Source organism: Patagioenas fasciata, chromosome 21, assembly GCF_037038585.1.
Source record: "Patagioenas fasciata isolate bPatFas1 chromosome 21, bPatFas1.hap1, whole genome shotgun sequence".
Taxonomy (NCBI): Eukaryota; Metazoa; Chordata; class Aves; order Columbiformes; family Columbidae; genus Patagioenas; species Patagioenas fasciata.
The window spans coordinates 4,739,614-4,765,915 of NC_092540.1; the positions used below are offsets into that span (position 1 = coordinate 4,739,614).

Consider the following 26,302-nt stretch of genomic DNA (forward strand, 5'->3'; position numbering starts at 1 on the left):
GCTGATGCTAGAAGAGTATCTCCCTTTTACTTACCACTTCTCCTCCCCGAACAAAAAGGAAAGAAGCAAACAGTATAACAAAAACACCCCAAAAGCACGTGGGCTACAGATAACATTGAGCGTTGCACCTCACAGCGTAACAGTTGATACAAACAATAGGCTGGGGTTGCGGGTTAACACCGGTGTCATAAAAACAGCTTTTCACGGTCTAAAGTCGGTGTTCACCCGTCTCCAGGATGGGGCAGAGCTCAATCTCTTGTGTGGCTTGATCTCCTTGGGCTGGTTGCTGCAGAGTTGGGCTCGTATTTTATTTGGGGGGGTAAAATCCTGTCCTATAATGTGCTGGAGATGGGCTGTGACTGGGGTTGGTATGGAACATGCTGATCACTGGGAAATCCTCAGTCCCCGTCGTCCCCGTGCCCACCCCACTGTACATATTTTTAAAAAGTAGTCAAGTTTAGCAGTCTGGTTACTTTAGTAAATGGCTTCATAAGGCAAAAACCTACTGGATACAGTGCGGGGGGCAGTTGGCTGTCAGAATTCACCTAGAATTCTTCTTTGTTTTACTCGTTTCTTTAAAAAATCTTTAATTGGTTAAAGACCCATGTCTTGTACGAAAGCTTATGTTCTTCCAAAACAAAAGCAAAAAACTGTTCCTTTCTTCCTCCCTTCAACCAATGTCGTCAAATCCTTTCTCTGTAGTGCTGCTGTGGTACAGACTTGAGGTTGTAGCAGCCGAGTATCGAGTCGTCCCTCGAGGAAGCGCGTCCCGGAGTCCTGTGTCGCGTTGGCCACCGTCAGAGCTCCAGGTAGCTGATCAGGGCCACCATGACTAGAGAGTTAGTTGTGACAATGACAGCATGTGGCACCGGCCTCATCACAGAGTCTTCCACCATCATACTGGTCCCTGAAAGAAAGGGGAGGAGGAAGGAGCAACCGCCTCGTTGCACGGACACAACCTGGTGTCTTGAGGAAAGAACGGGTGAAATGTTCGTTCTGGGGTGCTGCATTGCTCGTGTTGTGGTTGGCGCTGAGGAACACCCCGGGAACGTTTCTTTGAAACAAGAATTTGGAGGTGGGACATGAGCACTTCCCCTCTGAATCAAGGGGACTTGCTGGCGTTGGGATCGGGGCCACGCAAACACAGAATTTTACTCTTAGTGAATGTAAGTCGGGCTTATGTGGGGCCTCGAGGGCTTTAGCTGCAAATAACAAAGCTGGGATCAGGCTAGAGCGAAAGGTTGCTCGGGGTCTGGGGAGAGGTCAGCTGCTGGAGGGGAATCATCAGAAGGTCCTTTGAGCAAACAGCACAAGGGAGCCAAACACCAATTCTCAACCTAAACCACTGGGTTAGGATGTTCCCATGTGTTCCTGGAAGGGAGAGTGGGATTTTAAGACATAATGGCATTTATTGTACTACTGTGCTGTAGCCGGGCAGGGGAGGGGGATGACTAAAGTCACTGCTTATCAAAGAACCGTGGTAGCAAATAGTCCTGCAGATTAACTCCTCTCTCTGAGCTCGTTTTCCAGTGCTCTGTGAAACACGCTGTGAATGAGGTTTGCGCACGGAGCGTGTGCAGTCAGAGGAGCGTACGTACCACTGTTTCGGAGGATGTGAACTTCTGCGGGGATTCCGTCTCCCCCGGGGCCCGTCACCCGGATCTGTACGAAGGCGTGAGTGAAATCTTCAGGGACAGGGATGTCAATCCGGCTCTTGCTGGCCAGGTATAGGGTGGGAGCAGAGTGGGAATCCTGCCTGTAAAGCATCTGTTGGAAGAGGCAAGTTTGAGTTTATGTCCACTGCGATTTCCTCAGTGTCGCCTGTAACAAAGCCAGCTACGTGCTGCCTGTACCTTGTACCCTGTAACCGCAGACTCATCTGCCTTCGCCACCACCGGGTCCCACTTGATGGTGACTGTAGACCCAGAAAAAGTCCAGGAGATGTTGCCAGGCGGCCTCTTTGGTGCTAAGAGATACAGAAAAAGACAGAGATTCAGTAAGTCAGCGACCGATGAGAAGGTCGTGCTGGTTACAACCCACTCCTGAGACTCTACAACTAGTTGGCGTGGCTGGTGGCACCACTCCGGTTGATTTAAAGAGAAATATCCCAGAAAACATTACTCTAGACACAGATATCCTTGAATAAGCGATACACAGACCACAAGACTGACCTGAGGAAATTCAGGGCACTGTTTTATGGACTATTTAAATTGCCTTAAAGCACCAGGATAAAAAAGCTCATCAGCCAATTGTTGGAGATCCTGTGGAGGAACCAGCAGCCCCAGGGAGCAGAAGAAGCGGAATGGAGCTGGTCAGGGCTCACTCACGTGGTTTGGTTGTTGTGATGTTGGTGGAGGGACTGGGGGGGCCGGTTCCAGCCCGGTTATAAGCTCGGACTGACACATGGTATTTTGTGTTGGGGTTTAGGCCGGTGACGTGAGCCGACGTGACCAGCCCTGCTGTTCTCACTCTGTCAGCTGCCTCCTCTTTATCACCATCCTTCCAGTACCGAATCTAAATAGAAAAGAGTGTCATGGGTTTAGTAAGGATCGAGACATCTGTAGATATCAGCCATATCTGTGGTCAGCACTGAAGACCCTTTATTTTTTGTTCCTGTGCATTTTGCTCAGCGTGTGCCCAGGAATAAGGTTACAGCCCGTATGGAAAAAAGGACGTTTCTTACTAATCCCTTGTGAACAGTAGTACCGGCCCCATTAGAGCCTCGTGCTGTCCATTAATTATCTTTGGAAACAAAATGCTGTTTCCTTTCACCTCACTTAGCCTGAGGGAATTATCTTTGCTGGGCTTTCCAGTCTCAGTTTCAGGATCTCATTCCCACCGCAGGCTTGTACCTCATAGCCCGAAAGCACTCCGGTCATGTCTCCCTGCTCAACGGGCTCCCAGGACACGTCCATTTCCGAGGACAGAACAGCCTTGGCCGTAACTCTGAAAGGAGCCACTTTGGGTTCTGAAAAAGACAACAAAAGGGAATAAAATCCTTTTCCTAGCCCTGGGATGGAGGGTTCTCCTGCAGCAGCATCACCGTGCAGGCAACCAGCTGGTGGTGTGTGTACGGAGCAAAGCGAGGGGAAGGGATTTAGGGATTTAGCAGGACAAGCAGGGCCACAGCTGCATGCTGCTCGGTGCACGGTCATGAATGGGCTTAGGGAAACATCTCTCTGTATATTTGAAGTAGAAGATAAATGTTATTCTGAAATCACTCTCAGCTGCTCTTTGAGTAAAGGAAACCTATCGCTCAGCTCCCACACACAGAGCTCTGCAGGGAGCCGTTTGAGGACACGGTTGGTTGGACAAAATGCGGTGAATTCGGAACCGCTGCCATTCCCCTTTACCTTCTTCTGCGGAGTACACGATGGCGGTGAGGCTCTCCGGCCCCTCTCCTTTCCTGTTGTACGCTTTGATCTTCACTTCAAAGGGGGTGTAGGGGCCGATGCTCTCGTTGCGGTAGACGTAGTGCAGTGATTCCGCATGCGGGACCCGCGCTGTCAGCCACCCCTGGGTGCCTTTCTTGCGGAACGACAAGATGTAGCCAAAGCCGTCTCCGTTCTGATAGTCCCGCAGTGTTGGCTGTGAGGGGAGCAGAATGCAAGAGGAGCCTTGGTCGGTTCTAAACGAGCAAGACTTTGCGCTAAGCGCAGTGTTTGGCTCAACCACGGATCGAAATTGTAATCACGGCGCTCATTTTGCAAAAGAAATGACATGTGCTTCTCCCCGTGGCCCTGTCCCAGCGTCCGAGGGTGGTGTCGTGCTGCTGACTTACCGTCCAGTTGATGATCAGCTCGTTGGGAGCTCCTCCGCCTCCGCTGAGCCCAGATGGTGCCACAGTAGGTGCTGTTGGGTCCCCAAACAAAAGCAGACGGCACAGGGTGGGTTAAACGAGCAATGGTGATGAAGATGAGCACAGACACCGCGCAATCTGGGAGTAGCCAGGCTTTGGCAGCTCCTATAAAAGCGCTGGTCTCTGTGCTTTCAGCTGTTAAGTATTTCAGATGTTTGTGAAAATCAGGTCTAGGATATTGACTGGTGCTCCATGAGCTTATTTGGAGGCAACATGTCTCTGAGGGGACAAGGATCAAGCTCAAAAGCAGGGAGATGGAGGAGAGCTTTTATTAGGAAGGAGTTTAATACGCACTGGGTGTGGGGAGAGCAGTTCTGCTGTTCTTCTGTCCCTTCTGCTTGCACGTTCAAGCAGAAGAAGACGGAATGAACATTCACAGCCATTTGCTGGGAGATTTACTTTGTCTCTGCAGGGTTGCACTTTGTGATATAATAGGGCTCCTTCCCCTTTCTAGGATTCCTGCCCCCTAGCTAGGATTTATCATGGTTTAATACATTGTATTGAATGCTGGTGAACTGAGCTGCCAGCTCTGGTACCTGCTTTGTCTTTGACATGTAAATGGGCAAGAAGGCAGAAAATTTTGTGATGGCATGGCAAAGGAGATGACTAATTGTTTGGGCCCAAGGCATGCTGCAGGCCAGCCTTCGCCTGCAGGACAGGCACCTCTGATCCCCCTACACCTACCTGCTTCTTTGGTACGGATTTTGCTGGAGGGTAAACTTGGCTCCCCAACTCCAAGAATGTTACTTGCTAAGACCCGAAACTCATAATCCATCCAAGGAATGAGGTTCACCACCTGGGCTGTCTCTGCGTTGCCTTCAATATTTGCAGGATCTATATAATCCAATAACACGAGAGGAGAACAAATAGAGCGAGTGGCAGCCAGCCGAGCGCGGAGCAAGAACTCGGCACAGGGCTCTGCTGCCAGCACCGGCTGCACTGCCGTCCAGACACTTACTGGTCCGCATTTGCTTCCATGTGCTGGAGAGGAGGGTCCGCGCCTCGACGAGGTACCTGGCGATGGGGCTGTGGTTGTCAGAACCGCGGCTCCAGCTCAGCAGGACGGTGGTGTCACCGACGTCTCTCACCACCACACCCCCAGGGGGGCCTGGAGGTCCTGGGGTGATGGAAGACAGACGGACGTGGTACTGACATGCAACATTTGGCAGCGTATCGCTCTTTATATTGTGCAAGTCATCCATTAAAATCAGGCATTTCTCTTCTGGAGGCTAGGAAGCCTCCCCTCCAATTTTGGCCTCTTTTAAAGCCCATAAGCCTTTCCCATCCAGTTCAAACGTTAGATGGTGAGGTTGTCAATGGTGAGGTGGTCGCACGGGAAGAGCGAGCTGATCCCTTGCAAGGACCGTGCTGTTATTTTGGGCTTGTAAGGAGCAGGGGACCTTCTAATGGAGCAGTTACCTCTGACGGTCAGCGTGGCTGACTCCGAAGCACTGTCCACCACGGTCTGGGCTGTGCACGTGTACCGCCCCGAGTGTTTCAGCTGCGCGTTGGAGATGCTGAGGTCCCCAACAGCTTCCTTCTGTGTGGGGAAAAGACAGTGGGGAGAGCATTTGAATCTTCCTGATCACAATCCAGCGGTCAATGCACAAAGAGGCTGGTGTTCGTCCTCTGTCTTTTTTTGGTGGAGCGTAATTACCCTTTCTACTCACCGCGCTGGCTCGCCGGTAGTGCCCCTCAGACTTGTCGAAGTCAATGGGGAAATCATCCAGTGACCAGGTGAAGGTCAGGTCCATAGTCGGATCATGGGACGCGTGACATTGCAGAGTGAGGTTTTCACCGACGTTGATATCGGCACTAGATGGTGCCAACGTGATTTTGGTGGCATCTGCAGAGAAAGAGCAAGGAGGACTGGTAGCTGCAAATATCTGTGTGCAGGGTGTATGTTAATGCTGCAGAGCATCCAGATCAGCCAACACTTGTCAACTTGTCATCCCTCTCTAACAGCTGTAGTTGTACAGGAGGAAGATGAAGGATTACAGTGGTTACAAAATGTAAATGCGTTTCCCAAGGATGGTGGGTATGATTTAGTGGGCCAGGCATAAGGTTTGTTACTCTATATGCTGAAACATCTTTAACTCCCTGAGTATTGCATTGATTTTTGGGAGTGTAAGGAGAGGAGCAACATCACATCAGGGCATTCTTAGATGTTTCTTGCTCAATTGACCCCAAATCAAGGCAAACATCTCTACCTCGAACGGAGAGGATTCCCGTGCTGTTGGCTTTGCCCATGAAATTCTCAGCAAAGCAGGTATACTTCCCCTCGTCGGATTTGCTGATATTCTGGAGGATCAAGGTGCCATCTGTGGTAATAGTCACCCTGGTAAAAGAACCACACGAAAGGAAGGTTAAAATGTCTGTTTGCTCCGTACATGAGCACTTGCTGATTTTAGAGAAACCAGTGATAAAGACAGAACTGCAAAACTATTACGTAGGAGTTTTCTAAGGAAGAAACAAGAGGAATAACAAAGTGTTTATGTTCAAGGATGCTGCAGCACACTTGAGTCATCAAGTCCAGTCTTCTGGCAAGAAAACAAATGTGATTTTAGTGGTGGTTTCTAAGTGGAAGCTGACTCTGTGCTGCTACCTGCTACTGTTGGTCAGAAGTTCAGTCCCTTTGGTCCAGAGCACGGTGGCTTTCGGTGCGGCTCGCGGTTGGCACGGGATGATGACCTTCCCGCTTCGGGCTGCAGGTATCAGCCGCTTCACTGGCTTTAGTCTAAAATCTGGTGCTAAGGCTACAGCGGGGGGAAAAAAAGATGATTAAGAAATGATTAGAAAACCTTGCTATGTGAGTATTTGAGCTGCCACCTAACGAGGTGTTGATTTGTTGTTAGGCGGCTCGGTAAGAGAAGCATGGCAATATCGGGTGAGCGGGATGGAGCGGTTCCTCTGCCGTGGTGGTTTCTGGCGCCTGCCGAGGCAGGGGATACGTGACACGGGTTGTACTGAGCGATGGTGATATGACCCTAACAAGTGCAAGGTCTTGGAGAGACACAAGAACAGCTGCTTTTGAAAATGTAGAGGATATTCTATTCAATATCCCGACCAAGCCAACGCAGACATCCAGCTTGCCCAAAACTCCGCCTGGAATCGCAGAGGTAGGATTGGGTTTTATCTGTTGCCCTCATGCATTGCAAGTGTGTTAATGGCGAACAGTTTAGGGCCTTCAGTTTATCTCTGGCATCTCCCGCAAAGGAGATAAAGCTTTGAGACAAATGTGGAACAAGTTTGGCGTCAGTCCAGTTCCAGTCGCCATCCATCAAAGGAGGCTGAGCGGACACCGAACTCTTTTCTTTCACCTCTTTCCTCCAAAAAAGAGGAAAGCTGTGTAGTGGGAGAGAGCTCATAGCGCTGCTGTGTCCTCTACGCTTTCTGTAGCTAAACAGATGTCCTTGTTCTCTCTCAGCATTACTGAATTGACACAAGCTTTAAATTTTAAAGGGTTGTAGAGTGTCGTGTTGAACCAGTAACTATATTTCAATGGTGAGTGAAGCAGTTTTTGTCTGCTCCTATCTTACTCTGAGATTGCAAGTAGAAGATATCAGGAAGAGATCTAAAATGCTTCAGTGTCCCATTGAAACCCAGAGCACTGGGAAATGAGAAATTACCTTGCACTGTTAATTCAGCGCTTGCATATACTGTGCCATGCTTGTTCTCAGCCACACACTGATACATGCCAGAGTCCTCCAGGACTAGCTTGGAAAATCTCAGCTCTCCACCGCTCACTTCGATGCGGTTCTGCGCAAACAAGAGGATGAACCCGTTAGATGAGTAAAACAAGAAATGGAACTCAAGCCTCACGTGTGCAGGGTTGAGTTGCATTGCAGACTCTTTGCCAGTTCGAAGCCAGCCTGGTTTTCCGTGGAAGAAAACACAGGAGCTTTTTTTTGATGTGCGTCCGGTCGCTACCTCCCATCGCTGTGCTCTGTTTGCTGAGGCTTCTGAGAGCAGCAGCGTGCAGGTCACACAAAGATGGGGACAAGGTGCTATTTATGTGCCCTGATAACTGGCTGTGAGTTTCTGTAGCTGCGTGAAGCAATGGCTGGGATGGCAGTGACAGGAGAAGGCCCTTGCTGTCGGTAAGGACATCGCTTCGCAGCCTCATGGGGGGCATATGGAATAGGGATGTGGGGTGATAAAAACAGGGCTATGATGCATTTGCAGCGAGGCAGGGGAAGGCTCTAAGCCTGGTTCAGCGCTGCGTGTTCTGGTGTGCGACCGGCTGAGCTGCTCTGGCTGTCGAACCCGCACTGGTACCTGGGAGGTCAGTGGTTGCCCGTCCCGGAGCCACCGCACCGCGGGCCTGGGTTTGCCGGCAGCCGCGCAGCTCCAGCGCAGGTCGGACCCGATGTCGGCCTCCGTGTCCGTGATCACCTTCAGCCACTCCGGCTGAGCTGCAAGGGAACAAGAGAGGTCGGCAGAGCCAGAGAGATCGGGTGAGAGGTTCGTCGTGCCAGGCGGGCAGAAGGATGCTCGCGGTGTCATCTCTGCTGGCGGGTTTATTTGTCACAGCGTGTTTCAGCAGAGCCTTTTGCCAGCCTCTGTGGGTCTGGCTGCAGCTGTGCCTGTGGACTGCGTTACGGTTTCTCTCCTTAAGAATAAATGCAGTGGTTCCTGAGCTTCAGGAAAAACTGAGTTCAACTGAAGAGAAACAGATTTTGTAGCTTGCCTAGATCTGATTAATAGCTCCAAGTATTAACCCTTGTGGAAGTACCCCAGGCTTGGCGAGGATCTTAGTTGTCAGCTAAGCCTGATTTTTACCACTACACTTCCATCCCTGGTTACCTCATTTTAGATGGAATTGTTTTAGAGCAAATCAGGTCTCTCTCTCTTTGCCACAGCCTAAAAGTGGAAAGACATCAGTGATCTCTGCAGGACTGTGTTAGGGCTTTGCAATAGGTTTAATTGGGGCTGATCCGAGGCAGGATCAGAGGTGGTGGTTTCACTCCCAAAAGCTCAGTCTGTTGCCTGCAGCGTCTTGCCGGGTGTGCATTTGGATGCGTTACCTTGAATGATGATGCGGCCCTGGTAGGTGTCTCTCCCTTTGATGTTCTCAGCCTCACACTCGTAGGTTCCTTCATCCTCAAAGCCGACATCCTGGATCTGCAGGAGGGGCTCGCTGCCGATCCACTTGGAGGACTGCGAGCCGTCCAGCTTCCTCCACTTTATTTGAGGAACAGGGCTGTGGAAAAGTAAATCTGGTGAAGGGCAGCTCTCTGGTGTCGCTCAGTCCCCATTAACCCCTCAGGTCCCAGCAGGACAGGTGGCTTTAGCCAGCTCCTCCATCCTCCTGTTCCCCTCCATCTCTGGGTTGTAGAGGGGGGTCATGCAAGCTGCAGGTTCTGCGCTGCCCTCCCCGTTCCAAGCGCCGCAGATGCTGCACTCACTTTCCAAAGGCGAAACACTCCAAAGTCACCATCTGCCCGGCCAGAGCGTAGGTGTCGGCAGGAAACCTGGCTTTTATGCTGGGTGCGTACTGCCTGGCATCTGTGAAAAGGAAAGCGCTGTTGAGGAGTTGCAGATGGCTTTAAAATGGCACATGTTGGGTCTTAAAAGGCAGAGGTACCCACAAGGTTACACTACTTTTCAACACCTTTATGCATGTGGATAAGGGAGCAGAGGCAAGGTTTCATTTTCTTTTTAAAGCAGCTCTAAAAAAACTCTTTACAACATCTCAGGACTATTTCTCGTTCATTTTCTACCTGCTTAACTCCCTTTGCCCAAGAAGCATCTTTAGCTGCACTTCTGCAAGGTCACCAAAGGCAGAGCAGAGTAGTTTTGGGGCTGTATGATCCTACTGCACCTTGTGTCGTGTCGCACAAGCAGAGAATCCCCACGATGGGGTTTGCAGCCACACGAGCAGCACAGCCTGGAGCAAGGGCTGCTTCCCCAGCTTCCAGCCAATTCATATCTTTGGGAGCTCTTAAGCTCCCCTGAGCGGCCGGTGGGTGATTTATGCAGTGCTGGAGTCCCCTGGAGCCCGAGTGCTCTGCTCTGGCTTGTTCATTTTGCGTTTTGCCTGGTCCCCATGTGCTAATCCACGAGCACTGACCCTCTGCAGCGAGGCTGAGCCGGGAGAACTTGCTGAAAACGCTCTTGGTGATGAAGTCGATGTGGCTGGTGGCAAAGCACGAATAGTTCCCCAGGTCGGAAGCCTCTGTTTTGGCAATGTAAAGGTTTCCCGTGGTCTGAGAGACGAAACGCCTTCCGTCAGCTGGGATGAAATTGGGAAACTCGTTCAGGAGCCAGCGATAGGATAAGCCTGTGGGGAAGAGAAAAAGGAACACACTGCACAAGTCGCCGGTGTCCTCTCAGGTGGGACTAAACCCAGCAGGCTGTCTTCTAGACCAGCCTAAGCTGGAATAGGTCCTTGGGTGGAACTTGTTTGCTCCACGTGCAAAGTCCTGTCTCTGTTTTGCAGCTTTACAGAGCCTGAATTAACAACAGATCTGGCTTCCCTAAAATCCCCAAAGAAAAGCAGGGAGTGATTCACACATCTGGGAATCCCTTGTATCTCTCCGCCTGGCGCCAGCAGTGCCGCCCATCCCTGCCAGTGGCGATGCCGAAATGCCAACCCTTACCTGGGTAGTGGGGAGGAGGGCTGCAGGTGAACATCACCCCCCAGCCTTCCGTGATCTTCACGGGGTCTCGCTCTTCTGCGGAGAACTCCTGCAAAACTAAACACGCAGAGTGAAACCTGTCCGTGTGCGAGGAAATCAGTGTGGGGGAATAACCGCACTTTATCTCCCCCTCCACAGGCCGGTGTTCTCAGTGGTTGTACAGTGGGGGATCTGAAAACATTACTGACTTTCTCCATTGTGCATGAGATTTCTGCTGCACCTCCATGTTAATGGAAAGCGCCAGGGCATTTCTCCGCGGGATTTCTCCACGTGATGCTGTTGGGTACCATGCACCGGAGAGATTCTCTCCAACCTTAATTAACACGAGCAGGGGGGCTTGGTTTACCCCCAGCATAACTGCGGCTGCGTTTCGGTTACCTTATGGAGACAAACTTACAGCCAAAGCGGAGGGAGGCTTCCCTGCTGACCACCGTGCCCCTGGAATTAGATGCCACGCATTGGTAGGAGCCAGCGTCCTTGGCTTTCACCGGGTTGCTTATCACTAAGTCACCTGCGACCAGCCTGTAACGGGAATCCGGCTCCATCTTGAGCTCCGTGCCGTTCATCTTCCACCTGCCGACAGCGTGTGGAGAGACGTGAGGGGGTAAATACAGCAGCTCCGTGGTGCCTTGTGCCTGTGCTTGGTGTTTTATCCAGCTGTGGGATCAGTGTTAGGTTTAGGTTTAGATTGTGTTAGGTCTTTGGTCCACAGCCTGGGTGGGATTGTACATCCCATGGAGATGAGGAGGCTGATTCTCACATTAGTGATTTTCTTTATATAAAAAGCGGAGAACGGAAAGCAAAATTCTTGCTGTTTGCGTCCCAGCCCTGGTATGGAGGGAGGAGTGGGTGAGCTCACCTGTAGGTCGCGGGAGGGCTGGCCCGTGCTCGGCACGCCCGCGTGACCTTCTCTTCTGCTGAGCCTTCAGGGAACAGAGTGTGGACGGGCTGCTCCTCAAACACCGGCCCGTAGCTCCTGGTGCTGCTCTGGGCTCGGCACCAAACTGCAAGAGAGGAGAAACCTGCTGGCTCCATTTAGCTTCTTCTACAATTTCTCATTTTTTACGTTTTGTAGGGTGCGTGGCAGCGTCAGAACTGCATCTAGAATAAAAGAAGGAGCAACGTGAAAAGCACAACCATCTGTCACCACAACCCAGCCCCATCCGTGGCTTTGGGCAGAGAACGTGCGTTTCCCGCTGAGCATCTCGCACCATCCCTGCCAGGCCAGAAGGACCAGACGTGCTTCAAGACGTGCGGATGGAGGAGCGCTGACACTTGGAAAGCCACGCACAGATGGGACCGGAGCTGGGAACCCCTTGGTGCCCTCCTGGCAATGGGGATGAGCTGGTTATTGTACAAACTTGGGCTGGTTAGGTCCTCCCAAGTCCTCTGCGGGATAAGAGAGGAGAACCTGGATCTCCACAGTAAGTTCTCAGCTCTGCCGCTGCCTCCCTGCCCACGCCTGGCAGGTCCCTCCATCCCCTTGTCTACAACATTGTCAGCTCTTGATGGCTCCAACCTGCTGTTTGCTGGTGTGCAAACCACCGCTGCGGTATCAGCTCTGCTTTTGAACTCACAGGATGAGCTTGAAGCTTTCTAGTGCTCAGACATGGATTTGGTTCTGTTCTTGCTGTCCTGAGTCCAGCTCAGGCGTAGGCAGAAAAGGAACATAAGAAGTCCCTCCCTTCTCCTATGCTGCACCTGGGCCAACCTTTGGCGTGCTGACGATGCTTTGCTGGCAAGTGCCAGTGCAAGTGTCTCAGATAAACGGCAAAATGCTCGCAGACCGCCTTCCACACGGGCTTTGTGGAAATGGCAGCGCAAATAAATGAGAACAAAGCAGAAGCTGCCTGGAAATCTCTCCCATGCAGAAGCGGCTGGCGGGATAATGCTCACCAGCAAGTCTGTTCTGTCCCCGAGCAGGGATGGAGCCACCTCAAGGCAGGGTGCTCGGTGATGCTCAGCCACCCCCAGGATCCTTCTCTGCTTTGTAATTGAATTAATAACCATCTTAAAACCGCCATGCCAGCCAGCAATCTGTCTCCTTCCCTACCGTACACAGCATGGTCACTACTTAAATTAAGTGACTCCAGTAAGTGTGATGTTTTATGCAAGAGTAACTTCCAGCAGGGAACGGGCAGCTCGGCTCTGCCGGGCTGGGGAAGCAGCTCTTTACCTGCAGCTCCTGGGGTTTCTCTCATGTTCCGGCTGCTCTTGCATGCGGAGATGAGGGGGAGACGGGAGAAGGGGCTCCGCTAATTGGCTCCGGGGGTTCGGAGCAGCTGTCGGCTGCTCCTTGTGTCCGAGCATCAGCCAATTACCCAGCGCTGGGCTCTGGAGTTGCTGCTGCAAAGGAGCCATGTGCAGGCAGGAGCCTGATGGCCCCTGGTGTCCCACCAGCAGACAAACCGTGGCCTCTGCCTGATACTTTAGAATAAGCGAAAAGCAGCATTTTGGGGTTTTATTCCCTCCGCATCAGCGTAGGTGCTGTTTTCCTTCTAGAATAGTTGTATTCACAAAGGAAATCTTCCCTGGGTTGGGGCAGCAATGTCTCAACTGGAAATAACTGCTGCCCGGCAGGTAAAATCATCATGAGTTAGTGGAGAATTCGTAAGAAAGTCGTGTGTTAATTGTGTTCTGATAGATGGTAGTGAACGGATTGAGATTTAACAGCTTTACGTTTTGAGATTAATAGGTAGCATATGGTAAATATATTTATTTATCAAATAAAATATATATTGTTAACGGTCCCATGCATGCCTTTTCCCATGGGATGCTCCTTCCCAATCAAGCCAAATTGTGCTAATCATCCCTTCTGATTCACCCGGAGCCTGCACCCCATTGCTACCCACTGCTGTCGCCTTTTCTCTGCCAAGGTTATGGACCACGATTGTTAGGCATCGATTTTCTCAAATGCGATCAATGCCAGAAGTTCGGACGAGCTTTTATCTGCAGTTCCAAGGTGTCTGGTTGGTGTTGGGCATGAAATGCCTGGATGTCACTCATTAAGCAAAACAAGTGTTAGATTAAAGTCATAATTAAGCGGTTACAATTTCGGGATATGGTTAGAACTGAACTGAGAGCAAAGCTGGGCAGGGAATCTCAGCACCCCTGAGACAAATTGTCCAACTGCTTCTGTCACCCCAGAGCTCTCACTTTTAATGTCACCAAAACACGTCCCTTCCTTGGGCTCTTGTCATTTGGGTAGCAGGGAAAGACAAAATAAAGGTCGTCAAGCCTGCAAGTCGCATTTGCGAGAAGCAGAGTGATGGGCTCAGAACTGGGCACGCCTGATGCAGCCTGTTCTGTGTTAAATCCAGCTCGACCAGCAGATATTGTGCTAAATATGCTGGTACATCTGGCTAGAATATTCATTATTAGGAAAAACCAAAAAAAATTAACACCAAAATAAATAGGAAGAGGTGAAAGTGGAACATTTGAATGTTAAGATTTGGAGGAACAGCTGCGGAAACGCTTGAACGTTTGGGTGTGACTTGTGCTATTGTTTGGGAGAGTAAAATACTGTATCCTGAAATACATCACCAAGGACGTAGCGGTCTCTGTGAGTATAAAAAATCTCAAACTTTATACCGAATATTGCTGGAATAGACAAAAACCTTCTCTCCTTTGGCACCATGGGAGCGGCACCAGCCCATTCCTGCCTTTTGTATTCTCAGGAGTGTTTGGAAAATGCTGCAGACCAGCCCTGGAGAGCCCAGGTGTGCAGAGGCCGGTCCCTTTGTGCTGAGCTCCGCGCTCGCTCTGCGGGCCAGGAATGAGAAACGTCGCAGCTGAACGTTTTCCAGGCTCTATTCCAGTTTATGATCCTTTATTGAGCACAGCCAGAGCTCCGGAGCACTGACCACAGCCCGAAGCCTCGGCGCATGAGGGAAACGGGCCATTAATTGGTTTTATAGGAAATCCAAACGCACACGTGCACCAAATCAAAGCGGTTATTTTTAAAGAACAGCTCTCTGAGGAACAGAGAGTTATTTTTAACGAGATGCTTTCTGAGGAACAAAGGGATGGCGCTTTGGCTTGCCTTAGACTTCATGATATTTTGTGGCTTTTGCTGAATGAAGAAATTCAAGGGAAATTTTGAGGCTTTTCCTGACAGCTTTGTTCATTAGAGTCCTCTCTGTGCGCTCCATAAGCTTTAAACCTCCATGTATTGCTGCGGGTGACATTGCCAACCCCGCGTCCCAGGGCTGGAGTGACAGCCCAGACCTGCAGGCTTCGGCTCATCACCCCCCTCTGGATTCTTTCCTCCAACCTCATCTCTAAATTACTTTATTTTATGTATCCCTGGCCTCTCGCTCGTGTTCCCGGTGAGGATTCCTCTGTCCCAGCTGGCTCCTGAGATCCATTGCATCAGCAGCCAAAGGTCAAGAGAAAATAACGCTCACGGGCTCAACAGCGAGTTGGTTTTCTTTTGGTGGGCTCAGCTTGGATGGGGAGCAAGTCGCACGATCTCAGCTGGTTAATGGGAGAGGCCAACTCCATCTTGCTGCCTCTACCAGATTTGGGTCAGACCAATTTCCAAACGGGCTAATTGCCTCCCGATCTAGGGCGACCACCCCTCCCTCCGCCTCCTCGGGGACTCGGAGAACATTAAAATGTAATTAGATATTTATAAGGACAGGCGAGCAGGCTCTGCCTGGGATGATGAATTACCTTGAAGACATTATCGAATTCTCAGTTGTCTGAAATGAAACGTCTCCCTGCTGAAAAGGGACCTTCTGGGTGCAGCCTGAGACTCTCTGAGATCCAGAAATGGTCCCAGATGAACAGGGGAATCTTTTCACTCAGGGTATGGCCAAAAAGGAATCCCTAGGAAAACCAGGAGGGGAAGCGGATTCACCCTGAGCGAATCCAAGGGTGAAATTCCTCCCTGTGCTGAGGCCAGGACGAGCCTGGGGCACTGGGTGCCTGTGATTTAGTACTGCTTGGGATTCGTTTAGGGATAATGCTGGCAAGCGATAGGATGAGAGGAAACGGCCTCAAGTTGCGCCAGGGGAGGTTGAGGTTGGATCTGGGGAACAATTTCTTCCCCAAAGGGCTGTGGGGCATTGGAACAGGCTGCCCAGGGCAGTGCTGGAGTCACCATCCCTGGAGGGCTGGACAGACGGACATGAGGTTCTCAGGACATGGGGCAGTGCCAGGGGTGGGGGAACGGTTGGACCTTATGGTCTTGAAGGGCTTTCCAACCAAAATGATTCTATGATCTCCTGCATCTCACTTAACTTGAATTTCAAAAGGGAGAGATCTGTCTGTCAAGTGTCCTTGTCCCCTTTCTCGAGCAGTACCCAGGGAAGTTGGGCGCAGCGCAGACACATCCCTGGCTGCATAAACCCCCCGGGAGAACTGGGCTTCAGCATCACCGCAGCGCACAAGGGGCTGCGATCCACAGAAACCATCGCACCCAATGGACCAGGAGCTGCTCTTACCCAGCAAGGTGACAACAGCGAGGGACGTGCGGACAAATCCAGCGGCTCCTGCCATCCTGCGCCTCCGGCCGGCTCACACCTGGGCGGGTGCGTGGGGACAGCGGCCCTGCGAGAGACACAGAGGTTGGTGTTATCTGCAGCATTTCCCCAGCTCCAGCGTCCAGCTGCGCGTCCCCGCTGGCCACGGGCCCGGGACACGAGTCACTCGGGAGCAAACATCCAGCTGGGCATGCAGGGCTGGGAGGGAGCTGGGTTTCTTGTGACGTGACTGATCTGGTTGGGAAATCATCGTTCTTCCTCCCCTACTATCTGCTCTTCTTCCTCCCTCTAAAAATAATGCTTCTTCGTAGCGTTGTTTTATTAAAAATATGCAAAGCCAGAAGCACACGGGATATTTGGGGAGGGGAAAGAGGAAGAAATAATTTCTTGCTGTTATTTTGTGCAAAAGGCACCTTTAGCTCTTTGGGCAGGCAGTGGGTGGCTCTGGGTGTTGTGTTCTGGAGAGGCTGGGGGGACGCAGTTGTCACCATGCACTGCACCCCGGCTGCTGAGCGTCCACACGGGGAGCTCATGCTTGGCCTGGAACGTGGTTGCTCAGGGAGGTCTGCACTGCAACCTGCTGGGACATCTCCTGCTTTTCTTCCAAGTTTAATGCGTTCGAGTAGCTAATCAAGAGGTAACAAAGTGCAGAGGCATTTCCCAATGCTGTGAGACACATTAGTAGGTGGAGCAGTTGTTTTCCAGCCTCCTCCCCAGGCTCCTGACTTCCAAGATCTCTCAAAAAGAAACCAAACTGAAAGCAAACACAGGTCTGTGCAGACCCTGCGCTCTCCTGCCTAAACCCACCGCGGGACCTGCTGCAGCACACACGCCTCTCATATCTCCAATGGGGATGTTGGGCTGGGGTTTTTTCCCCTTTTTATTAACAGATGCTTTTGAAACAACGCATCGAGGAGCCTCACAGCCTGACGGAGCCTCACGTACCCCGGTGCTCTCCTGAACTTGCACCCTAGGGAGCTGCTGCTGAAGATGCTGCCAAGAGCCGGGCTGCGAGCGCCGCTTCTCCCTCTGCTCCAGCTGGTGCTGCTGCCGCTCCCGTCCCTGCCCATCTGTCCACCCAAGCCGGCTCCTGAGCTTGTCCGAGCAGGGATTAGCTTTCTATCCCATGGGATGCAGCCCCCAACACATCGCTGCTTTAAAAAATCCGCCGCCCCCGCTCATTAACAGCAGCACCTGAGCAAACAGCGATAGTCCCGTGTTTGCGTCCCGGGGCGCCTGGCTGGGGGAACAGCCACCTGGCCCCTGTGTCCTCACTGCAAAAAGGAGATTGTGCTCCTGACACTTGAAAGGGAGGGAATCCCATCCCAAATCCTCCCTGATTTTTATCTTGCTGGATCCTAGCGCTGAGAGCAGAGCCCAGCCTGCCTGCCCTTAGCGAGCTCATGCCCTTGTTAAATATTCTTTATGAGTCAGGCCCCTCAATGAGGCTGGTGTTTAATTGCACTGTGTGGCCGGGGAAGGAGGGAAATAGCAGTGCCCAGCCAAACCGTGTCACAAACGGGCGATTTGGGGACAAAGCAGCGAAGGGTGTGAGACGCATCGACACGAGAGCCGCTCCGCGCCGCTCGTCCCAGCAGCCCTGGAGTGACTCAGTCACATGAAATCACTCGATGTCAACAAGAATCATGCCCCGAACGGCGGCCTGAGCCCACGGCCTTTCGCAAACACAGCCTCATTGTTCCCCTGCCCGCACCCGCTGCCCGTTTCTCTCTCATGTGGCTTCTGCTCGCGCCGTGAGCACTTGGGGACAAGGAGCAGCTTTTAGCTCGATGTGTTTTGCTGCCTTGTGGGTGGCGCCAGTGCTGACTTTCCCAAATCTCTGCAGTTTGGTTTCTTCACCAGCGTGTTACGATGCCCAGGGTCTGTGAATGGCACCAAGCACCAAAGCTATTCCTGCACCCAGCAGCAGCAAATTAAAGCCATTGAGTTTGCTCCATCGCTGCCAGACCTGTTTTCTGAGGCTGAGAATCCGCTGCCTGTGCCCCCGGAGCTGCCCACAAAGTCCCTGCCCAGCTGCAGCTTTGCTGTCTCTTATTCATTCTTCCCCTCGCTTGTAAAACAAATAGGAAAGAGTGTGGGAAAGCTGGATTCTGTTCTTTTTCAGAAGGAGCAGGCAGCGTGCAGAAGTCATGGAGGCTCCTCCAGGCTGCTCCTGCCCCTCTGCCACCTTCCTGGTTTTATTTCGACTTTATGCTCTATGGAAAACAGGTGCTGCATTTGAGCAAGAGCAAACCGCATCCTGGTGCTTTCACCTAAACCAGCCTTGTCCTGAGGCTTGTGATGCCCATCTCTGGGAATGCTTGTGCCAGTGTCCCCCTTTGTTTTTTCCCCTGTGGCCAAGCAAAGCTGGTATCTTGTAAAAATTAAGCAGATTTGAATGATTTAATTAGTTACTGATTCATTATTTATGATGTAGACTATAGCTTTGATCCCCAGTTCTGCTGCTGGCTCTGCACATCCCTCTTCCCACCCCAAGCTCCACATCTGCTCTGCCCCTTGGTGTTCACGTCATTTTCTCTTCTCGCTTCCTTGTGTCCATCCCTCTGTTTCTTTTGTAAAAATGAGGAGCGTGGTAGCCAGGGAGGGCTCCAGGTGCAATCCACAGCAAACAAACACACCAGAGAGTAATGGAATAACTTCTACCAGTGCTGATGCTGGATTTGTTCGCAATTAGAGACTGGATGAAATAATCCTCTCGGATACTGTTTTGCGTGTTCCTGGTTGTCTTACCACCTAAGCCGGGTGACCAAATTGTGCCCAAGGGCCTGCCACTGAGAGATCGATCACACCTGGGGCTGTGCTGGGACCCTGGGGGCACCTTAAATCTGCGCCCCGTGGATCCCGCATCCCACCCCGAACTCCCCCAAAGCACGGGTGTGCACTCTGCGTCTGATATTTAGGCCTGCTCTCCATTCTTAATTAGAAGAGGGCCCACGGGGAACTGTTCTTTCCCCTCTTTATAGGGTATTTTGACAGTCACTCGAGAGCCTTCTGTTGTGCTGAAAGGGGATCTGTCATCCCTGCTAATGGACGCTGTCATCAATACTTCCAGTAGCCCGGCAGGCACGGGCACACGGGGAAACACGCGCATTAGGCCTTTCCTCTGGAGCCTCTGGGAGCGATCCATAATTGTGGAGGCAGAGTTCAAGAGCTATGGAGAGAGAATCTGAGTCCTCCGGAGCTGCTGCCGGCTCCAGCACCCGCAGCTCCAGTTCACGGAGCAGCAGCGGTTGGAGGAGGCGGCTCTGGCAGGACACGGGGCAAGAAATGGCTTTTGGGAGGAGATGAGCTTTAACAAGAGGTGGTGACACGGCCAGCACAGGCAAAGTGCTGCCTATTACCAGGAGAAATGGGTGTAATTCAATCTCCTGTGGGTAGGTGATGGGATGAGCATTTGTGTCTAAGTGGGGCAGATCTGCTGCTGCAGCGTCCCCTGGGGAACGAGAACTCCTGAGGGTGGGTGACAGGGGTTGGAGCTGTGCTGCGAGTGTCCCCTTTGTCAAGGATGGTCACTAAGGCTGGAAAGGTCACCCTTTTGAGCTTGGCTGGATTTTGCCTTGCAAAACCTGCTCCAAGTCAGGTACGTTTTGTCTCCAGAACAGCGTGTTTCAAAGAGTTGCAAATGGTTTTATTGTTATGTATCCGTCCCCTTGTAAAACTGCCTGTGCTCAGGAGACGCTGATTGAAATGCAAACTCTGGATTCAGCCTTTCCTCTGTTTCTTTGGGTTCAGCTCTGCTGGTGGCCCCAGGACCTGCCGCAGAAATCCTGGGACCACCCAAAAGTGGTGAATTTTCCAAGGTCTGAATGAGCCCTGGCCAAAGCACCTTCAGAGGGGCTCAGAGCCCTGTGGTGGAGTTCAGCTCCCCCCGGGCTCATCAGTCAGCCCGAATCAGCGACCAAAACCCTGTCTGCAGAGACCAAAACCCTGTCTGCAGTTGGGGGAACCCTGCTCCCCGGTGTGGGGCAGGACCTTGTGCAGAGGGATGCTGTGGGTGCTGCTTGCTGGCTTTGATACCCATCCCCAACCGTGGCAGAGATGGGATGTGTCCAAGAAACATCTGTAGGGATTATCAGGGGCTCCTGCGTGCCCTTGAGGCTTTGGATTTCTCCAGGAATGTTAGAAAACTCCCGAAGGCTCTGCCCCCACCCCGCTTTTGAAGGCAGAGCCCTTCTCCTCTGCCATGCACACTGAGGCAGAGGAGCAGCATCTCAGAGGCTCCAGTGTCAGCTACACCCTGCTGTCCCCAGGCTGTCCCCATCCCACCCCATCACCCTTGCGCAGGGCAGAGCCCGTGGGGTGGCCACTGTCACCCCTGCAAGGACCGTGCAATGGGCTTGGTGCTCCTGAGGAGCCAGGCAGAGGGACAGAGGGGGGACGTGGAGGACGAGATCTCTCCCCCCAGGCTGTGCTTGCACAGGAGGAGCTGAGGCCAGTGCAGGAGGCTCGGAGCAGATGGTGCTCACAGCCCCAGCTCCCTCCATGCCGGGCGATGCCACCTGCAGTGGCCACGGCTCTGCTGTCCCCACGCATTTGTCAACGCCCGATGGGCTGAAGCAGGACACAAAGGGGGGACACAAAGCAGGGGACACACTCCACATGCTGCAGCGTCCTGCCTGCCGGGGGGCGTTGCTGTGGTGTTGGGGGAAGGAGGGACCTGCGGACTGGGAGATCACGCTCAGGTGGGGTGGGTTAGCACAGGTGTGTGCATCAGTCAGTCAGTCAGTCAGTCTGTTTGTCTGTCTGCCTTTGCTCTGTTTTTTGCACCTGGGACAGGCAGGCAGGGGAGGTGCCGTGGCTCAACAGCCCAGCTTGGGGACAAGGGAGGTGGTTTGTGACAGAGGGTCTGGGCCCCAGGACAGGAGCAGGGTCACCAAACAGAGACCAAGGGGCTTTCATAGGCCAGGCTGACCCCAAACTAGTGTGCTGGCCTGGTCCCGTGCCCCAGGTGTGAGCAATGAGCCCCAGCTAATTAGTATAATTGCAGGCAGGGCTGGGCTCTGCCCTCCCAGCTCAGTGCAGAGACTGAAGGTGCGATGGAGAGAGGTAAGGGGGGGGAAAGAAGAGGAGTAAATGGTTTGTTTGGGGGCATTTGAGCATCCAGATGAGGAGGGTGAGGAGCTGCAGTGAGGCAGGATCCTGTTGGGAGGGGGTGGGTGTGGGAATTTACCCCTTGGTGTGTTTTTAGAAGGGATGCCAAGCAGCAAAACCCCAACCCAGTGTTCGTGCACCACGCAAACCTGCTCTGCTTGCTGCTAGAGGAAAAGTTAGTTGCATTTGCTGTGATGGTTTGAAAATCGGGCTGGGGTTTCGCTTGGGATGGGATTTTGTTTCATTTGGGTTTGCGTCTGGTTCCGTTGCTTTCTGTTGAACGGGCTGGTGTCCCTGGTCCTGCCTTGCTGGGCTGGGCAGGATTGCTGTGCACTGCAAAGCAATGTACATCGGGAGCAATTCTGAATCACCATATCCATGGAAACTAATGCGCTTCTGCCTTTGACACCAGCATCCGGAGCAATTCCATCCCCGCTCCCTGTGCAGAACAGACCTCGTGCCTTTTGCATCCATTTCTTTTCTGTTGGGTGGACCTGTATATGAGCAAAGTGCCGGGAGCAGAACTGCTGCTCTGGGGCTGTGCTTTGGGGAGTGGGATATACTGGGTGTTATGGGGACGAGTGTGTGGAGTGTCCTGATGCCTCAGAGCAATCCCTGCGAATGGCAGGAGAGGTTTAGCTTCACCTGGGGACAAAATAGGCCTGTCTGGTCCTTCTTGTCCCGGCCCAAGGAGCAGGCAGGGCTCTCTGATGTGATCCCAGCAGGACGGCTGCATTAAGGCACCGTATTCAAACATCCTCTGTTTTCTCTGTCTCTTTTAAGTGCTTTTTCCCTAATAATTGGTTGGTGCATTCATGTGCATCACGGGTCACGGCACCTCATTGTAAGAGGGTCTCAGTGGGAGTTTTCTTTTGGTTCCACCCCCCCAGCCGTGTAAACCCCCCACTTGTGCCCGGCTCAGCATCTCTTTGTGCAGGAGACAAAGCCGGGATCTGCGTTTGGGCCGGGGCTGTGATGGGTTTGGGACTGGAGTCGCTTAGTGGTAAAATCTAATTGTCATAAACCAGGGGATGTGATGAGTGAACCTTTATTGCTCTGCTGTTGTGCTGGGCAGTTTGAATTTGAGATCTGAGCTTTGCAGCTGGTGGTTTTTGCCTTTTTTCCCCCTGAACCGGCAAGATTCCATCTCTGGCTACAATCACCTTGGTACCTCCGGGTGGTGGAAATCCAGCCTGAGCCGTGTGATCCTCAGCTCTGCAATAAGCCCCTGGTAAATCCCCAGGGGTTTTGGAGCTTCCCCACAGCCAGACCTGGCTCCAGGTGAGACCTTGGGGTCCCGGGGCAGTGATACCCCAATAAAATGCCATGGGAACCCATGCAAGGTTTAGAAAGCAAAGGAGACTGAAAGAAACAGCCAGGAGACCTTGCTGCCAGTGTGCAGCTCCTAAGCTCCCCCTGAAGACTTGTATTTCAATCGATAGCAGCTGGAAAGATGCTCAAAGTCTCTGAAAAGAAGTGACTTCTGTTTGAAAGTGTTTGAGAGATGATGCCTGCCTGAAATCCTCTTTAATGCCCTGATTATCATTGCTAAAGTTCCAAATATTGGACCTTTCTCACAGCCGCTCCCCTGCAAATTCGTTGTACTGCAAACTGCTCTCTGAGCACAACTTTGCAACCTCTTTCCCTGGGAAATGCAGGTTATTAATCTGGGGATGCTGAGATGGGCTGTTGCACTGATGGAAGGGAGTTAAGGTCTGGCTGCACGTGCTGCTGTCATCTCCCCAAAATTAAAGTCCAAACTAAAGCTTCACATGGCAAGTTTTCCTTTGCTTTCACGGCACCGCACGCTGAGCTCAGCCTAAACCCGGGACATCATGGCGCTGTTGGCCTCGCAAACCCACCCGCTCTCTTAGTGCCGCGGCAGAACCGCTTTGATGTGGCACCGGTATAAATAACTCGGTACCTGCCTGGGAAATCACTTGGCAGGAGCTGAGCGCGGGGAGAGGCTGCAGCGAGGAAAAACAAGTGCAGGACTTGGGGAAACCATCTGGCTGACGCAGCCCTGGTAAAGGGATGTGTTATAGGGGGAAGCCCGAACACCTGCCAGCCCTGTTTGTGTCACTGGGTAAAGTCACACCGGCAACAAGAGCCTTCCTGGTGTGGTGGGGGTCTGTGCACACCCCCAGGTATGTCCCCCAGCCTTGCTGCACTGGTTGGTGCTTGTGATGGGTGCTGGGGGGTGCAGAGGGAGCCGCAGCAAAGCAGTGTTGAGATCCTTTCCCTCCTAGGAGGAGGTTGGAGCATCTCTGCAATGGTGTCATGTTTATTTTGCTCTATGGAAGGTGTCATCCCTGTGCCCGACCTTCTCGCCTGTCTTTGTTAATGTGGTTTTTAGCATTTGGTCTCCAAATAGTGCCAAGCCGCTCTCTTTATAAAAACAAGCAAGAACCAGCACAACACATATATCCCTCTTCCTTGCTCCAGTGTAGGCTCCCTGTTTTATGGCTCTCTGGTGCAGGACTGACAGCTCCACAGGCTGTACAATAAATAATACGTGTAATAACTCAGGACCTAAGCTGCTGTAGGGGGCTGGGTTCAGGATTTCCCAACCAGCTCTTGTGCTCCCCAAGTTCTCCAACCATCTCCCTTGTGGTTGGGTTGAACATCCCTCTGGTGGGGTCCTGGACCTACAACTGTGTTGTGGCTGTGGGACCGAGGGTGTTTGTTATAGAGAGGAAAGCAGTTTGGGTTCAAGGAAACAGCTTTTGTGTAGCTCGAGCTGACTTGGTTCCTGAGTCTGCTGAGACCTTTTCCTTCCTTTTCCTTCCTTTTTCCTTCTCCACAGCCCCACAAGCACCAGTGTCAGGAAAACACAGAAGGTGTTTAGGAAGAGCCTGACACAATCTATCGCAGCAGATTTTAACAGTGTTTCTCCCCTTCCATCTATGCTTTTTGACTCTTAAAGCACTCTCGAAGGAAGCAGCTCTTGCCTCTTTCTGCTTATTTGCATTTATAGCATCTCCAAAAGCCCCTGGTCGATGTTTGGGGTTCCTGTGTGATGTGTTTAGATGCCAACACTGTGAGCTCAGCTGGTGCAAAGGGGACATTTGCAGCAACGTGGTCCCGTTACTGCCGAGCCCATCCCAAAATCTTCCTGGACATCTGCGGTTCCTCATCCCTGGAAAGCGGGGCTGATGGTGCACAGCAGTGGTTTAGGAAGGAGATGGGACAGCTACAGGCAGTGCTGTGTTAAGCTAACCCCCGTGTGATGGAACAAACCCCATCCCTGTTCTGAGCAGGACGATGCTCCTCGGGATGTGAGGCGTTCCAGGAGCCCTTGGGGTTTGCAAGGGTTGCTGGAGGTAATTTGGGCTTTGGACATATACGGAGTGTGCAGGGGGAAGCGGTGGCGGAGCGGCTTTATTGCACGTGGGCTCCCAGCTCCGTGGGCCTGATCCTCCGTGCAGCACGTTTAGATGCACCTGCAAAATACCTCCCTAATGGTGTGGCTGAGTTTTCTACCTTCTAGGGGTTGCCTGTGGTAAATCTGCAGAGAAAATAATAACGCAGGCCATTAAATTCTCTGCAGATATATTTTCTGAGTGACAAAAGTCATGTTTGCTCTGTTTGCTAGTAATTGGTGGGGCGATGGAGAAGAGCATTAGCTCTTTGTCTCCTCTCACCGTGTTCCAGGCAGAGCGTGCAGCTGGGCTTGGTGTGACCCTCTCATTTTGTCTTTTCTTCAGCCTTGGCTAATTGTAATCTACCCCTGAGAAGTAGTTATTTCTAGAAAGTTTGGGACCTCATGCTTTCCTCTATTAGCAAAGCAAGCAGCTTTCAGGGTTGGTGCTGTTGCTGCTCGGTACCAAACACACAGCCTTGAGAGGTTCATCCGTGGATGTAAACCTGCTCCTAAATCTTGTGCGAGAGCCTGTGTTTCAGCTTTGTTCCCTCAGAGCTTGTGGTGGACATGCCTGGGAGGAATGAGAGCTTTTCTAGGCTAAAGCCTTGGGCTGGGGTTGTTCCCAGCTCTCAGATGCAGAGGCTGCTGCCTCCCATCCTCAAAGCAACTAGTGTTTCCATAGGGAGATGACAATTTCTTATGAATACTCCCCAGTCCAGCCAGAAAAAATAACGCTGAGGCTCGTGTGAGCCTGGGGGAGCCGGGGGTCAGCGTGGGTGAGATGCAAAGGGAGGAGGGAGCTTGGGAGGTTTAAGACCTGGGGCTGGAGCCCAGCTAAGCCCAGCCCAGCTAAGCCCAGCCAAGCCTGCCCCGTCCCACCATCCGTCTTACTGCGAGCAGGGAAGAGCAAATGCCTCCTCATGCTCCAATCTGGGCAAGTTTTGTCCATGACTTTGCACTGAGCTTCCCCAACACGCTGCAAAACGCCAACCAGTCTCTGGCACAGAAATATCCCCGTGTGCCCCATCTCCCACCCCTCACCCGGGATCTGACCTCACAGGGGGGTGTATGAGGAGGGGATTTGGGGCACCACAGCCTTCCCCGTCCTCCCTGGAGAGGAAAGTTGAGTCTCTTGGGCTGCTCCGGGCTCTGCCAGCCCATGCTGGAGATGCTGAAGTAGTTTTGTGCAGCAAAAAACTGTGTGAGCCCCTTCCCACTCCTCCCAGGCACCGCGTTCAAGATGCCCGACCCCACGAGTGGGCTCTCAAAGCGCCCCCAGCCCAAATGCTCCAGCAAGAGCACAACGGTGATTATTAATAACAATAAAAGAGACCTTTCTGCCGACAGCCCTGTCGACCTCAGCCGCTCAGCCACAAGTGACAGAGCCGTAGCCCCCCCCTTTCCTCCCAACTCCACCCCCGGCTCCTCTCCGGCGCAAGCAGAACCTGCATCGCCCGCAAAGCCAAGAAATGCCCAAACCACCCCCCTGCTCCTGCCTCCCCATCGCCGCCGGAGCCGAGCAGGATCTGGCAGGTTCCCCCCGACCGGAGCAGAGCTGAGCACACCTGCGAGTTGGCTCTGATGGGGAATGGTGCCCCGAAGCCCAGAGCTGCTTTCTTCCCCCCTCAGATGGAGGCAGGAGGGAGAAGGCTCTTACCTTGTGCAGGGTGGACACGCGTACAGAATCCGGGGGTCTGGGGGGGCCCCGCCGGTGCTGGGTCTCGGCTGCGAGGCAGCGCTTGGCTGGTGCCTGCCCAAGTGTGGATGTGTGTGCCCAAAGCCACTGCAGCATCTCTGCATTAGGATGTGCTCCTCCCTCTCCTCCCTCCTTGCGTGCGCG

The 26,302-nt window shown here is 52.5% G+C and overlaps 2 protein-coding genes across 3 annotated transcripts in view; one reads left to right on the forward strand and one right to left on the reverse strand.

Moving 5' to 3' along the window:
- The window catches only part of RBBP5 (RB binding protein 5, histone lysine methyltransferase complex subunit), a 41,108-nt gene extending 25,243 nt beyond the window's left edge, over positions 1-15,865 (forward strand). Inside the window, exon 14 of one of the 2 annotated variants that reach the window (XM_071817569.1) lies at positions 15,804-15,865. In XM_071817569.1, the coding sequence (XP_071673670.1) occupies positions 15,804-15,850 (47 nt within the window). In that variant the 3' untranslated portion in view covers positions 15,851-15,865. Of the gene's footprint in view, positions 1-11,575; positions 12,025-15,803 lie in introns of those variants that run through there. The other variant, XM_065854245.2, reaches the window with a different exon arrangement.
- On the reverse strand, positions 76-26,302 carry CNTN2 (contactin 2). The gene is made up of 23 exons (XM_065854242.2): positions 26,120-26,302; positions 15,948-16,053; positions 11,360-11,504; positions 10,898-11,073; positions 10,462-10,557; positions 9,933-10,142; positions 9,268-9,367; positions 8,887-9,062; positions 8,138-8,274; positions 7,489-7,618; positions 6,465-6,615; positions 6,070-6,197; positions 5,530-5,705; positions 5,279-5,399; positions 4,818-4,976; positions 4,544-4,693; positions 3,782-3,852; positions 3,354-3,588; positions 2,853-2,968; positions 2,328-2,514; positions 1,854-1,966; positions 1,599-1,767; positions 76-907 (listed from the first exon to the last, which is right to left on the reverse strand). The coding sequence occupies exons 2-23, from the start codon at positions 16,000-16,002 to the stop codon at positions 798-800; spliced, it is 3,111 nt and encodes a 1,036-aa protein (XP_065710314.1). The 5' UTR covers positions 16,003-16,053; positions 26,120-26,302; the 3' UTR covers positions 76-797.